The 17,189-nt window shown below is 35.7% G+C and overlaps 1 protein-coding gene across 14 annotated transcripts in view; it reads right to left on the reverse strand.

Moving 5' to 3' along the window:
• ELF2 (E74 like ETS transcription factor 2) overlaps positions 1-17,189 on the reverse strand; it is a 95,764-nt gene that overhangs the window by 38,462 nt on the left and 40,113 nt on the right. For 11 of the 14 annotated variants that reach the window (XM_058550072.1, XM_058550080.1, XM_058550073.1 and 8 more), the window contains exon 4: positions 11,804-11,969. In XM_058550072.1, the coding sequence (XP_058406055.1) occupies positions 11,804-11,969 (166 nt within the window). Of the gene's footprint in view, positions 1-4,559; positions 4,663-8,669; positions 8,889-11,803; positions 11,970-17,189 lie in introns of those variants that run through there. The other 3 variants (XM_058550086.1, XM_058550087.1, XM_058550088.1) reach the window with 3 other exon arrangements.

Raw genomic sequence — 17,189 nt, forward strand, 5'->3', positions numbered from 1 at the left:
ATTGCAAATATTAACTCTAAAGAACAATTTCAGGAGTTGTTAATTTATGTAATCTAATTTGTGACAAAGCTATTTTACAGTATGGTGAAGTTAGATGTTTTCTCCACTAGATTCTAAGCACCATGAATGCAGAGACCTTAATTGTCTTGTCTATCACTTTAGCCCCATGCCTTAAATAGTGCCTGGCATATAGTAGATGCTCAATGAACACTTACTGATGAATTAATTAGTAGTAATAATGCATTACATCATCTCTTATAAACTTGAAAGAACTTGAGTATCTTTTTACCCCCAATAACAATCTTTTGTGATGGGTATAAGATAACATAGTAAGAAATTACAGCATTAATTGGGTTTTCACAATGGCAGAAGCTCCATTTGGTGGTGTCGTTCCCAACAGTGTAGGTAATGGTTCTCCAAGTATGATCCCTGGGTCATCAGCATCAGCCTGGGGGGGGGCCGGCGGCGCACGACTTGTTAAAAATGCAAATTCTCAAGTCCCACCAAATCATAAATTCTGGAGGTGGGGCCTAGTAATCTGTATTTTAACAAGCATTCCAGATGGTTCTGATGTTTGCTCAAATTTGAGAACCAGTGGCCACAGAAAATTTTGTCATGGAAATAGAAGGGATCTCAAACGAATAAGAAGGTCAGAGGATATTAAATGAGCCTTTAAAGGGGCCGACCCGGTGGCGCAAGCGGTTAAGTATGCGCGCTCCGCTGCGGCGGCCTGGGGTTCGCTGGTTCGGATCCCGGGAGCGCACCGACGCACTGCTTGGCAGGCCATGCTGTGGCGGCGTCCCATATAAAGTGGAGGAAGATGGGCACAGATGTTAGCCCAGGGCCGTCTTCCTCAGCAAAAAAAAGAGGAGGATTGGCGGATGTTAGCACAGGGCTGATCTCCTCACAAAAAAAAAAAAAAAAAAAAAAAAAAGAAATATACTAAATTTTCAAACATAAGAATGTTTTAGAATAAGTTAAATTAAGTCAATCAATTAAGGGACATGAAAAACTAGCAACTGGGCCCGTGGCTTAGTGGTTAAGTGCATGTGCTCTGGTACTGGCGGCCAGGGTTCAGATCCCAGGCACGCACTGACGCACCGCTTGTCCCGCCATGCTGAGGCGGCATCCCATATAAAGTGGGGGAAGATGGGCACCGATGTTAGCCCAGGGCCAGTCTTCCTCAGCAAAAAGAGGAGGATTGGCATGGATGTTAGCTCAGGGCTGATCTTCCTCACAAAAACAAACAAACAAAAAACCTAGCAACTACATAAGTGAGGCTTTTTTTTCCTTAGCAAGGATCATAAAACTGTATTCAATAAGTGACACATTTAAAATGGTTTTCAGACTATTAGTTATTAGAGAAAAGAGAACAGAAGTAAGAGGAGGAAAAGAACAGAATATGGAGGAGGAAAGGGTGAGAAAAAGGTGGATGACAGCTAAAATAATACATGGATGAGACCTGGGAAAATTGTTATTTAGACTTTAACTGAAATTTACCTCTTTAATTTTAATAAAGGTACAAACCACAGTAGTTTTGGCAGTTATCTGTGACGTTATGACCAATGGAAATCATAAATTATTTTCATATCATATAATAGTTGTTACAGATATCTCAAAATATAATTTATTGTCATCACTACTTTGAAATTACAGCAGTAAATCAGATCTGCCACTAGATCTCCATTATTTAATGCATTATTAAAGAAGCATATGCATTAATATATCACAATTAAAAATCAGTCTGAAAGCTACATTTCAATATATTTGGTTCCTTTGTAATCCTATGTATTTTATTTATTTATTTATTTTTGTGAGGAAGATCAACCCTGGGCTAACATCCAATGCTGATCCTCCTTTTTTTGTTGTTGTTTTTTGTTTTTTGTTTTTTTTTTGCTGAGGAAGATTGGCTGTGAGCGAACATCTGTGCCCAACTTCCTCAAGGTATTTTATTTTATATATTTAAAAACATTATTCTGAGAAGATCCACAGGCTTCACCATCTGGCCAAAGAGGCCCATGATACAAAAAGATTAAAAAAGCATACAAAAGTTAACAATTAATAGCTGTGTTAAAAGTGTTGACCTCCTCTAAGAGATGGAATTCAGGAATCTGAGAAAACTTAGAGACTCTTTTCCCAGTTTACAAATGGACATGAAGGATGTATAAGGGACAATGATTCCTCTGCCTCCTGAAAAAGCATTGTACCTAAGCACCCAGCTTTAAATTCCAAAAAGAATTTAAAGGTGTGACTACCTTAATCTCTATAACTTTTAGCTTAGTATGGGCAATGAGCATACCTATAGCCCAAATCTGTAGAGGCAGACAATTTAGTGGAAGATGAATAAGAATAGTTAACTAGCTATTAGGGAGCTGTAAATGAGGAGCTAAAAAGTTCAGACTTTATTTTAGGTAATGCTTTGTCTTATTTTACTTTTCTTTTATAGTACTCACTATTTTGGAAACAACTAAATTTGTATAAAAAACATACTTTGTTTAAAACTCTTAAAAGGCTTCCCATTGCCCTTTAGATAAGGCCCAAGAGACACAAAGTGCTCAACAGTAAAATTTTTTTACCTCTTTAGCCTAATTTTAATCCCCTTTCCATCTCACAATCCATATTCTAGCCATACTGTATTCCTTTCTGCCACTCAAATAAGCCACGTTCTCCTTCTTCCAGACTTTCAACCATGCTATTCTCTGCTTGGCTAATTATTTCAAACCCTTTAAATCTGTTTAAATGTCACTTCCTCAGGGAGGCATTCGCTGACCTCCTATGCATCCCCCTGCTGTATACTCCCTAAATCTTTCATTAGTCCTATCATAACACTCATCACATTTTAACTTAATAACATGTTTAACTGTTCATCTTCTCCACAAAGCTGAAAGCCTAGTGAAGGCAAAGACAGGGTCTTGTTTACCCCAAGATATTCAACTCTGAGCCTGACATGCTGCAGGTCCTCAGGAAGAGCTGGTAGAGGATGAATGGATATATGGATTTACCTAGAGATATGTTTTAAAGTACTCTTGTTAGTACATCTAAGAACCCTGAGCTATCCCTACTTGGCAACACTTGTAACCTTATGCGTCACTCATTTAAAATTCTATATAATCCTATTTAGCCCTCTCAGTCTGAATTAATAAAATTGTATTACTTAGACACATTGTTATATAGTAAAATTGAAAGTTAACTAGTGTTTAAAAAAAAAAAAAATCTAAGTGGAAAGGAATGGATGCTACTAGTTTCCAAAACCAAACAAACATCCTTCAGTGGTCTATTTTTTAGGTATCTTTCTCCTTTTACATAAAATAGATGTTTCTCGAAAAGTATACAAATTCCATTTAAGATCATTCCTTTTCAGTTCTGCTTTATTAATTGACAGGGTAGTTCTTTGCTTTTGGCCACTATTTTCTCCTTCATATAATTAATAATCTGTAAAACATATATTCAAGTACACTAAAAATCAGTGGCTATTTTAAAGAGCCTTTCAAGGATCCTGTTTTAAAATGATAGTTTAGAAAGCAGAAGCTTCATTTCATTTTTTTAGATCACAAAATCCAATTAAAAAGTGACATTCAATTATGACAAAACTCTATTTATTGGTTTAAGTAAATGTCATATTAAAATACTTTTTCATCTTCTATACTGTCCATAATTTAATACCTTATGGTTATTTTGTATACATTTAAACAAAATTAAATACCCTCTCTTAAAAGACAGTACAGCATTTAGAGATCTTACTCAGCACATACAGGGACTTCCACAACTGCAACTCACTTCCATTTTTCATAAAACTGATATTTTAATGTCCAATTCCCAAGTAAATGGGAATTTCAAGAAGATTCATTAATTGCATGATACCATATTTCATTAATTCTAAGATGTACATTTTTTCACATTTTGACATCTCTGAAATCAGGACGTATCTTAGAATTGATGTTACAACTGATGGTATCCTAAAATTTATAATTGGCAGCAATTTTTCTTTTAGTGGTCTAAAAGTAATGTTTCTTACAACTGGTGGCATCTTAGGCTAAATGCAATACAGTTATTAAAATATTAAAAACTTTTCTCTAATAATGCTTTCTAACTGATAAATCACAGTACATTTATAATTCAAACAATTCCAGAATCAAACTAAATGAACTTGAGATTCACATTTTACCTTTTTAGAAAACTAATGACTAGACTAAACTCAAGAAAATAAATAACTGGAAGAAAATACCTCTTAAAAAACATTCCAGAAAAATCAGAAGCAGAAATAACAGAAATGAAAAAAAAGAAAAGACTTGAAGATGTTCAGTCAGCAGTAGCTTCTAAGGATGTGGAGGCATGAAATAGCCCTAGAACTTTATCTATAAGAACCAAATATTAGGAACATGGCAGGAGATAACTCAGAGAGCAAACTGTTTAGGAGGAAAAATACTATTGTATTATTTCTCCCTCCTTAAGGAGGAATCATTGTCACCCTTTAAACAAAAATATGGTAGAGGTAGTTGAAATAAATGTAATTAAATGTAAAATTGTACACATTCTTAATAAATTAAAAACCAACCTACCAGCATTGTCTTCCTTCTGGCTCAATCTGTTTCACCTTCAGGTAATCCTAGGATAGGGGCTCCTTTTCAGATCCCCAGTTTTTCATGTCGATCTTCTACCTCCCTGTGGCAACAATATTTTCTAATTAAAAGAGTCCTTTTGTGCCACAGGGAGGATTTCTGACAGTATAACAAATACAAAGTTATCACAGCTCATCAAGAAGTCAACTTAGTCTTGAGATTCTTCAAGAAAGAAATTTGGCTCCTTATCTTATTTATCAAGAGAGAAATCTGGTTATATTATTTTTAACTGCATTTTAAAAACCTAAACTTTCATTTATTAAAAAAAAAAAAGCACTGCTTTTTTGTTGAATTATATAAAAACTCTTACCTATCTTTTCAACAAACCTCTGAACACAATTTTGTTAATCATGAAAAAAATTTGTCTAAATTTTCTTGATAATTACTTTAACTAGTAAGACCAACTTTTTATGTTTTGATACTTGGCTAAAACCCAAAGTCCTGTCCCAAAGATCAGAAGAGAGAGGTAGGAAGCTCCTAGACCCGTTTCAGCCAATGTTTGTTAGTAAAGGTTAATAAGTCTGGTTGTATTACATAACACGATATTAATTATGCTTAAAATGTACATTAAAAAAGACCAGCAGGAAATGTAGAAAAGCAGTAGTTACTGTCCCCTTACTGGTAAGATTATGGGTGATTTTCACGGTTTGTTTATTCTTTACAATACTTCCCAATTTTTCCAATGAGCATGTATTGCTTTTATTATAAGAAAAAAAATCAAATTTAGATGTAAGCAAGAACGATTAAAACTTACTGTGATTTTAAGATGAAGTTAATCTAAGTATGACAACATTATGCCTTTGATATGTTCTGGATGACTATATTTATGTTTTTTGGATGACTACCTTTTTATACTTTAAATAACCTTAAGGTACTCAATATTTAGCATATAAACAAAAAATAAAATATATTTAAGATTTTACATAAGCAGTTCTTGATTATACCACAATACTAAGTCAAAATTTAATTTGTTTCAGTCTATATTTCCTAACAGCTATGTGTTAAACACTGTATTATATACTATATTCAACAAAATAAAAAAATACGGTCTCTGTCTTCAAGGGATTTGTTTTGCAAACAAAAGGGGTATACACACAAGGATAGTATAAGAAAGTAAAAGATCAAGTGCCTAAATCCAGATAGTCTAAAAGAAGATGAGGAAAGGGAGTGTTTTAATGGAGGCCACAATCACTGTGGAAAGTTTCATGTGGTTGGGCCTTAAAGAATAGATAATTCCTGAACAGATTCTTGATAGAAAACTGTATTTGAGCAAAAGTTCAGATGCATAAATAGCATAGTCCTTGCAAGGGGCAGCAAGGAAAAGAGCTAGAATATAGTGTTTCAGTAGATTAGAACGCCAGATTAGGAAGGATCTACTTCTGGATGATTCTGTGAGTCACTGAATTTGGCAGAGGAGTGGCCTTTGAAATCTGATAAAGAGCATCAGGAGAATGATAAGTGTAGATGCCAAAGCATAGCAAGTTAAGGAAGGAATGATGAGGAAAAAGTACAGACCAAAGGTATAAAGCACTTATTTTTTTAAAAAGTAGAAGTGTAAGAGAAGAGAAAAATACAATAATGAAGTAAACAACTGTTCTGTTTTAATGTATAAAAGAACTTCTCCATATTTGAAGGCACAGGAAAGGTCCTAATCAAGTTAAGAGAACACTTATGGAGCAGTTACTATGTCACGAGCTCTGTGCTTTATATATTTATTTTATGAATTCCTATTTTATGACAGTGAAACAGACTCTGAAAAGGTTAAATACTGCCAAGTAAGAGATAAAGCAGAAATCTGAAACCAGGACTAACCCAATCAATATTCTTCCCCTTCCTACTAAAGAGAGCTACTTAAAAAGGCTAAAAAGAAAAAAAAAAATTAAGCTCAGGAATAGTCACCCAGGATTTTCTATCATATTTGACTACTCTCTGGCTCTCCTTCATGTTCCTCAAAATGTAAACATTCCCTAAGGTTAATTCCTTAAGTCTGTGCCCTGTGTTTAGATCATAGAGAGACAAATACATAATTTCAATATCTTCCCCCTTGAAATCTCTCAAATACCTTTCCCCTTGGAGGTTTCATTTATTTCCAAGGCTTCAATGAGGATGATTACCAAATCAGTCTCTCCTTGGCCTTTGTTTACTAAGCTTCAGCTGTACTAGATATCTTCCACTTGCCCCTCCAGATCTATTCTCCACCCTCCCTCACTCTGCTCTCCGTCCCAGGAGGCCGACTTCATCAACAGGGCTCCCATGGCATCGGATTACATTTGGTCAATGGAGATCCTTGGCAGGGGATTAGAGAGAGAAAGGAGAATAAAATCAGAGTACTTATTCCCTGGCTCCCTCCTTGTGGGATCGCCCTCAAGCCAGCTGTGTCCTTTGACCAAAAGTCCCAGATTCTCCCTGTCCCTCTCTCCAGGGCTCTCTTCTTCTGGTCCTTAGGCCAAAGGACAGAAACAGCTCTGCTATTGCTAGCTCTGGATAGAGTACTACCCCTATCTCTTACGGTCACCCTATGCTTGCCCACATATTTTTAACTAGCCATTTATTAAAGCATCCCTTAAATTATCCTAATCTGAGTAGGCCATCTCTTTTGTGATGGGACCCTGACTATACATTTGTGCATCTTTAAATACCTAAATATTTCCCCTTAGATGCTGTGCTTCAACTCAAATCAACATGCCTATTACTAAACTTAACTGCTTCCCAAAACAGTCTTGCCTTCCTCAAATGCCTATATGATACTATCGCCATCACTTATGGCAATAGTATTAAAAAACTAAGTAATATCTTACCTAACTATGCCTCTCCCCCTAATCTGTCAAGTCTTGTTAGATCTTACATAGTACTACCACTTCTATAAGCCCCTTCTGAAGTTCCTATTGCTTCTGCCTTGTTTTAGTATTTCTCGAGTCATCCCTTGACTCATAATACAACAGCTAGTCTTCCTGCCTCATCTTTACCCTACAATTCATCCTGTATCTACTGAGACACTAATTACATAGTCCTTTCTACTCCAAACCTTCCAAATCTTTCTGCTTCTTATATGCCTAATTACTAACTCGGGTTCAAATCACAATTTAGTCACAACTCTTAATGGAATCTCCTGCCAATGTCTTACTTACTCAAATCTTGTAAACATGCCTCGAATTTTAATATTCCAACCATTTATTAATTATATTTCCCTCAGTCTACAGTGCCTTTTGCCTACATCCTATCTGCCCATCCAAATCCTACCATCTGTACCCCTCCTTTACTTTCTCTACAACATTTCCTAATCCTGTAAATTGAACTTTCTTCTTCTGAGAATTTCTTTGGATTTGTAAATAGCCCTCAATTGATTCTATACCACTTTATATTTTGAATATAATATATATATTTTATCTCCACAACTAAATTATTAACCCCTGAGGGAAAGAAACATGTTGAAAACAGTGCCCTTGTACATAACAAATGCAAAGTATTTATTGATATATTCTTATAAATTAAAGTAGGAGGTTAAGAGGATAAATATAGTAAGTTACGGTGCAAGATGAAGAAGCAGATCCTAAACAGCTCAATCTTCTCAGCCAAGTCTTGAATGATTTCTATAAAAACTTATCTATTATTGATTGCATTGGTATAAACTCGTTACTTTTTTTTTTTTGTCAGGAAGATCAGCCCTGAGCTAACATCTGCCAATCTTCCTCTTTTTTTTGCTGAGAAACACTGGCCCTGGGCTAACATCCATGCCCATCTTCCTCCACTTTATATGGGACGCCGCCACAGCATGGCTTGCCAAGCAGTGCGTCAGTGCCCACCCGGGATCCAAACCGATGAACCCCAGGCCACCGCAGCAGAGCGCGCACTTAACCACTTGCGCCACCGGGCAGGCCCCATAAACTTGTTACTTTTTAAGTAGTATAAACTTATTACTTTTTAAATGGTAATATGTAATAACCTTTTAAAATTTATATTTTCTTTATATATATAATTTTTTTAAGAATGTACATAAAAACCGCATTTTCAAATGTCAGTAGGGAATCCAACTTTCTACCCCCAACTCACCAAATCAGTCTACCAGCAGGCTGCAGAACTGGTGGAGTCTGCAGCCACTGGCAAAGGTACTTCCAGCCTGCCAGAGTCAAGATCACCCTTCATCCATACTTCATTACTATTCCTCAAAGGCTCTTTATGATTACTAATCTTCAATTATCATCAAAAAGCAATTTATAGGTTTAGATGAATATGCCTATTTTTAAAGTTTCAAAACATATGTGGTTTTTCCTATAAAATTTAAGAGAGAATTACTATTATACACAAGCTCTGTGAGGGAAATGTAGACTTTAAGTCTATAAAAAGGTGAAGCAAAATAGCCTATCATTACTACTAACAAAATGAGAAATCCCTTTATACACAAAATAATGAAGATGGCTAAATGTACATCACTACATGATTTTAGTACTCCTGCCTGGATGATATCATGAACATTGTTTCTGGTATGGATATATACATACGGGTATATAGGAATAAAAGAAGGAAAACCTCAATGTAAACATGCAGAGAACTGATATAACAAGTCAATAAATATAACGTTGAACATTTTTTTGACTAATATAATCTAAGTTATAATGTAGGAGCATTCCAAGAAGTGTTTCCTAGAGTGCAAAAAGAAATCTTATTCTATATGGATCTGATTTCCGCCAATATACCAAATAAAAACTGCTATAGCCATCTTATAAATATGCCTTTCCTTTTCTTCCCAGTCAGCTTCTTCTGCAAAACCTACACATATCTGGAATTTAAGTTTAAAATTTCTATCACCACAAGAAATGAACCTGATCCTAATCCACTACCTAAAAGGAAACATGCATTACAATAAGTCATAACTACCTTTATTCATCTTTCTATGTTCTAGATGTCAGAAGAATCAAAATTTATTTAGATTTTAACTCATTTAAAAATGCATTTTATTCTTTAAATAAAAACAAAATTAAGCTCACATCAGGTAATTCTAAACTAATCTATATATAGTAACAATCCTTATAAAGTTACATGAAAAATCCATGAGCCATCGTCTTTTAAAATTTAAAATAATTGTAGTCTCCAAGTTCTGCATGCCTTATCATGAAAAAATGCAAAGGTTTTAAACTGTTCTGATTATAGATGCATGAGCCAGCAGTTTTCTGTGTGAATTTGGCATTGCCTGTACAACAGTTGTATCTGAATTCTAAGTTTTATAGTGTTCTGTAAAGAGAGACAAGAATAGCTATACTATACTATTCTTTATTTTTAGAAGTAATAGAGCAAGCATAGATTAAAAAAAAAAAAAAATCCATGAGCCAGAATGGAATTAAAAATGTAACCTGAACTTCTCAGGTACTTTTAGATTATTTTAGAATAATGTAAGTTTTTTACTAACATTTCCTTTCAATGTTGAAGAAAAATAAATAAATATTATCAAGTATTCAAAAACCACATTTAAAATATCAAAAAGTATCTGTTCTTTTACCCAGACTTTGTATATCCTCTTTTTCAATATCACAATCACTCATATCTCTGCCCTGCAAAAGATATCATCACCCTCAGAGTTCAAGAAGACTAAGAAAATAAAATCCCTTACAAGGATTATATTTGCTTCCTATTTGGAACTGTTTTACCTGAATAATTTAAATTAATGACGTGCTGACCATCAATTATACAACCAATAAGATCTGGCTCACCTGCTCTGGTATCTTAATGTGATAAATATCATAATTTTCTACTGATGCAAATTTGGCACTGTATTTTTCATTTTTTACAAGGTTTCCAATTTTCTACCAAAATCATAGTCTTGCTTATTTTTTTGATCAAGACATTTTCCAGAAATTTCAAACAGGTTATATATTTTTTTCATTCAACTTAAGCTATCATCTTAAGTATCAACTTAAGCTACTTTTTTTCTTGTGCTATTAGTTTTCTACTTAGTTATACTCCTATAATAAAATCAGTACAATATCTACTTCAAAATGTCATCCTGCATAATACTTTCAACCTGCTCTTCCTATTCTTTTCCTCAAGAAGAAAATCTCTACCACTACATTAGGTTCAGACTGGAAAACTCTCCAAACTCAAAAAATCACATGTATCTTCCTGCCACTTGCATTGTCTACTCTAAATCAAGTACCACTCCAGATTACAGTCACAAAGCCTATATGGAGTGTTTAGCTACCTGTTTTAATAAAATGAATCATTGCCACTTCACATGGGGTTTGCTGGCACTGTTGTCCTCATTGCTCTGAAGAGCAAGGTAACTTCCAATCCCTCAGCTCAACAAAAAGTAAAACTGGAGGAAGAACAGCTTTAAGCTGGAAGAAGCTAGTAGTCCTAGGGAGTGCTACAGGGCCTCAACAAGCAGAAAGAATCAAATACTCAAAATTTTTAATCATGAGACTTTGCCACATTTATGGAAATTTATCTAAATACTTTAGAATTTTTATTAAGATTATAAACCAAGTATAAGGATTCTTTTTCTCCATTAATAGCTGGAGATAAATTTTCAAGTTTACTATTATAAAATAGTCACTACAATCCTGCTGGTAAAATACTCTATTTTATTGATGGTCAATGGCAAAAACGAAAAAGTTTCACCAAGAATTATACATACTAATCCCCAATTAAACATATAGTTATCTCACCAGAGACAGACAAAAATACCAAAATTTCTAAGACAAAAAAGGAGAAGGAATCTGATAGACTACTACAAAGATGCTTTTGACCTAAGAAAAAAGGAATCATACTGCTCCACGATATTGATTCAAAGAAACTCTTAATCTGTTATAGAATGAGAATGTTATATTTATTTTTTGTATTAAAAAAGGTTACCCTCATATACTAGCCTATTGACTTCTATAAGTAAATAACAACTAGTAAATATTCACACTCCCATAAAAAATGAGAAAAATAATTGTATTATTATGGCCCTGTAATTTTGTCCTTAGGGTCCATGATTATGAGACTCCGTTATACTTCAAAGAATTATAATGTAGAACTTCTTATATCTATATAAATTCCCTTAAACAAGAGATGTTTCACTGGTTTCCAAGCTATACTAAATAGCATTAAAAAAAGGTTCTTTGGTATATTATTCATCTGGCAAGAGTAATGTTGACACTTATAAAATGAGAAAGTTATAAACAATGAACATTTTATGAGATGTCTACCTGTTTCCACATTCTCGGTCTCAACTTCTTGTTCTTCTGCCACATCTTGCATCATATAAGTCTCATCATCATAAACCAGAACCTGGGCTGCATAGCCCTGCTCTAATCTGGCACTTGGAACTGGCTCCACAATCACTGCTGGATATTCAGAAACCTTTTCACTTTCCTACAAGAGCAAATTTAAAAAACAATCAACCTTTTTATTCACAAATTCTGGATTCGCTTATAAATCCTTGAGTTCACATAGTCTCAAGGAGTCCACACAATGAGTTTCATGTATTATAAATATGAACGTAAAAACCAAAACAAGAAATGAAAAAGGCTAACTTTTAATAATCTTTTCAAGTCTCAAGACGTGAGACACAGATTAAACATTTTAAATAATCAGGGCTTTAGGATTAGGATGGCAAATTAAAAACATGCATATAATTTCACTCTCTTATGAAAGCTCACTAAAAGGCAGTAAAAGACTTTTAGATATAAACCCATAAGGAGAAGAGATAAAACCAAGAAAATCTTGAAAGATTGAAAGTGGATGGATGAGTATTATTATAAGTGGTTTAGGAGACCCAGGAAAGCCAAATATCATAGCCTGGCAGCAAAAGAAAAAGCTGGCACAATACATTTTACACTGGAGAATCCACAGAAAGGCAGTACCAATTACTTCTAGAAATGGAGGAGCAGCAGGTGGTACAGAAAGAGGAGGAGGTTAAAACAAGAAAGATTCCACTAAAGCTATTTGAAAAGCACTTCGATTCCTAGACCTGCTCCCTCCTCCATGTCAACAAGCCCTCCCTCACCTCAGCAGAAGACTGGCGAGTTACCTTCTGGAGAGGGAAAAACAAGAGCATCTTTGAGGTATATTAGGCACATTTGCTAGCGTCAGTACTGTATCAAAAACAGAATTTCCAATCAGCTTTTTAGTTCTCCACTTTTAATCATGAGCAGACAGCCAAGTATTACTAGTCATCCAAGGAAAAGCCTCTAACACAGGGTATATACATATACGTACACATATATATGTTCATATTCTTCCCAGAGATATTATATCCATAAAACAAGAACAGAATACAATAAACAACATTAAAAAATAAAGAGTTCTTAGAAATTAAAAACATGATAGCTGAAATGAAATAACAGAGGCTTGTAGATAAAATTGAGGCAATCTTCCAGGAACCAGAGAAAAAAGATAAAGCAATGGAAAATAAGAGAGCAAAGAGAACAATATTAGAGAACCTGGTCCAGGAGGTCCAACAGCTGAATAAGAGGAGTTCCAGAAAAAGAAAATAGAGGGGAAAAATGTTGGAAAGAAATGAAAAACTTCCAGAAAATTTTCTAGAGCTGAAGGATATGAGCTGCCCATTTGAAAGGACCTACCAAGTGTTCAGTATAAAAAATTAAGGGAGACCTACACTGAGGCACACCATTGTGAAAAATCACAATACTGGAGACAAAGAGAAGATTCTACAAGCTTCTAGAAAGAAAATACAGATCACCTACAAAGAAGCAGGACTCAGACCTCAGTCTTCTCAACAGTAATATTGGAAGGAAGATGACAATGGAGCCATTTCTTCAGAATTATAAAGGAAAATTATTTCCAACCTAGAATTCTTCACCTAGTCAAATCATCTTATGAAAGTAGAATAAAGGTATTTTCTCAGACGTGAAAGATCTCAAAATATTTACTCTCTATGCACCCTTTCTCAAGAAGCAACTGGAGCATGTATTCTATCAAAAAAAATAGTAAATTTTTAATAAAGACAATAACTTAGGATACAGAATACAGGAGATCCAACATGGGAAAGAAACGATAGTAATCTTCAAGGAGGATTGTGAAGAGAGATTCCAGGATGCGAGCTGTGCACTGGATTTAAAGGGTAACCAATCCATATTGTAGCAATGTGACTCCTGAGATAGCATGATAAACTGTCATCACCAAGATAACCACTGACATTGTTCCTAAGGATAGAACGCCCAGATAAGCCTATTTCAGATTTTTATGCATAACTGGCTGCCCTGATGTACCCACTCACTCCACCTTGCCTTGCTACCTGGATCAGCTAAGAACACTCGTTTTACCTCCCAGATATGTCCTGCTTTGATCTACTCCTAAGTGCTAGAAGAAGACCACAAACAGCTTAGAAACCAAAAATGAAGAACAGCACTCTTCTTGCGTGAGAATATACTTGCTGAACAAACCTGCAATACCAGGTCCATACTGTAGCAGTGCCAGATACCTGACCAAGATGGCCCTCTGTTTCCAAGAACTAACTCATGACATTGCTTACTGATTACCTGAGTAGAAGCTTTTGAAACTCAGTGAACCTGATGCCACACTAGTCAGCCTTTTTCCTGGAAGGCTTCATCTAACTAAAGTAATGCTGCCCCTTTCCTAACTCAGTTAGCTTGGTACACTATTTCAAAGTAAACAATACGTTATTTAAGAATATATCCACAGACAATAAAACTATACAGAAAAGTAAAGGATTAACACATAAGTCAGGATAATGGCACCTCTGGGGACAGGGATGGGGATATGAGAGAGGGGCACACTTAGTATTCTAAAATATTAGACATTTCTATTTTTTAACTTGAGTAACAGGTAATATGTATTCTTTTTTGTGTGTGTATGAGGAAGATCGGCCCTGAGCTACCATCTGCCAATCCTCCTCTTTTTGCTGAGGAAGACTGGCCCTGGGCTAACATCCGTGCCCATCTTCCTCCATTTTATATGGGATGCCGCCACAGCATGGCTTGCCAAGTGGTGCATTGGTGCGTGCCTGGAATCCGAACTCGTGAACCCTGGGCCACTGCAGCTGAGCGCACGCACTTAACCGCTTGTGCCACCGGGCCAGCCCTGTATTCTTTTTATTATTCTTAAACTGAAACATATTTTATACACTGTTCATTTTGGATGAAACATTGCACAAAAAATTTAGATATATTACAAAATGAAGATACAGTAAATTAAAAAAAGAAAGTACATGCTGAATATTAACAGTGAATTTCCTACTCTGTATAAGGCAAAAAATGTGAGTCCAACTTTTTTACTGTTAAAAAAAATTCTTTCCCACTAATCGGATATACCAACAGTTGAATCTCCATGCTTCTTGCTCAGCTTTATAACCACAGCCTACAGGCAGCACCACCTAGCTATAAAATAGCTGTTAATGAGAATGGGATAGGTAAAGACTGATGAGGTCTCCACTCATTAGAAACTCAGCAACATCATAAGTAGCATTTGAACTAGCATTGACCCAAGCAGTGACTATTTTATTTATATATTATCCAAAGGGATTTATAACTTCTTTCATTCCTTTGAAATCTAACGGTACTTTTTTTTTTAATAAGTTTTATTTATTTATTTATTTTTCCCCAAAGCCCCAGTACATAGTTGTATGTCATAGTTGCACATCCTTCTAGTTGCTGTATGTCGGACTCTGCCTCAGCATGGCCAGAGAAACTGTGCGTCAGTGCGCACCCGGGATCCGAACCCGGTTCGCCAGCATCGGAGTGCGAGCACTTAACTGCTAAGCCACGGGGCGGGCCCTCTAACGGTATTTTTAATAGTAACATTAATCTGAGATTACTTTATATTATGAACTCCCCACTCCCACCCTACCAGTGGGAAATAAATCAAATTTTCTAAACTATGAAATACTTGAGGACTAGAATTCTATACAAGGCCAATTCCTCTATCTATACTCTCTTCCCCACCAATTAGAATTCTGGACCCACTCTTCTCTCTCTTATATCTTAGTTGGATTTTGTTTTGTTTTACTATTTCAATGGTTCCTTCTCTTTAACCATAAAAAAAGCAAAAATATTCTTTTATTAAAGAAAAAATTCAATTCTCCTTTCTCTTAACTAAGCTCCAGATCTCTGCTTCTTATATTTGTATACACTTCTCAAAAAGATAGTCTAACTCCTTGACTTACTATCTACACATATCTTGTAATCTGGATCCCACTACCTCACTGAAACAATTCTCTCAAAATGTCAATAGGGGCCAACTTCTATTTCAGTTTTCATCCTCCTTTGCCTTTCTGCAGACTCTTATACACTGACCATCACCTCATCTTAAAAATTATTTCTTCTATCTTTTTTGTTCTCTTTCTACCACTCTACTTTTAAGCATCTCCTCTGACTCTTCTTCCATCTCCAGTGACTCAAATGTAGCCAACTTACTAAGGTTCTGTCCCAGCATCTCCTTTTTTTTTTTTAAATCTATACTACCTTCCCAGGCAAGCCCACTCATTCTTCAGGTTTCAAATAGCAACACTATGCTAATGATTACCAAATATTTGTCTTCTACTCTGACCCATCTCCTGAACTACCAACTTAACATTACTCCAGGAGTATTCAGCCAATACTCCAGCTTCACGTGTCAAAATGGAACAAACTCTCAACATCTCCCCCTCTTCCCCCACCCTGTTCTTCTCTAAACCTCAGTGTCTTCACATTGAAGAGAGATTGTTCATACATCACAAAGCCCCTTGAAAATTAACTATGCACAAAGTACTTAGCACAGGGTCTAGCAGAGAGTGAGTACTCCATTAGTGATAGCTATTATTACATTGTAACAATATAATAGGATTCACACCTACTATTTGCCCTCAACTTTGAAGGACATCTTTTTACATTACAATCAGAATTGTTTGTATTACCTCTGCACAGAAAGCTTTCATGACTCCTCGTTTGTCTAAAAGGAAACTTTAACATACTAAACAATGGTTTTTAATACTCTTTGAAATATAACTCTCAACCCACCTGTTAAGAATTGAATTGTGTCCCCCACAAAAATGTTGAAGTCCTAACCCTCAGTACTTGTGAATCTAAGCTTATTTGGAAATAGGGTCTTTGCAGATGACCCAGTTAAGGTGAGATCATTAGGATGAGCCCTAATCCAATATGACTGCGTCCTTATAAAAAGGGGAAATTTAGTGGGGCCGGCCTGGTGGCGTAATGGTTAAGTTCACCAGCTCTGCTTCGGCAGCCCAGGGTTCACAGGTTCGGACCTACGCACCACTTATCAAGCCATGCTGTGGCTGGCGTCCCACATATAAAGTAGAGGAAGATGGGCACAGTTGCTAGCCCAGGGCCAATCTTCCTCAGCAACAAGAGGAGAATTGGCAACAGATGTTAGCTCAGAGCTAATCTTCCTCACCAAAAAAAAGGGGGAGGGGGATTTGGACACCGAGAGAGAATACAGAGGGAAGATGATGTGAAGACACAGAGAGAACACCATCTACAAGCCAAGTAATGCCTGAAGCTACCAAAAGCTAGGAGAGAGGCTTAGAAAAGATTCTCCCTCACAGCCCTCAGAAGGAACCAAAACTCTGCCAACACCCTCCTCTCAAACTTCTAGCCTCCAGAACTGTGAGAC

The sequence above is a fragment of the Diceros bicornis genome, chromosome 11, assembly GCF_020826845.1.
Source record: "Diceros bicornis minor isolate mBicDic1 chromosome 11, mDicBic1.mat.cur, whole genome shotgun sequence".
Lineage (NCBI taxonomy): Eukaryota > Metazoa > Chordata > Mammalia > Perissodactyla > Rhinocerotidae > Diceros > Diceros bicornis.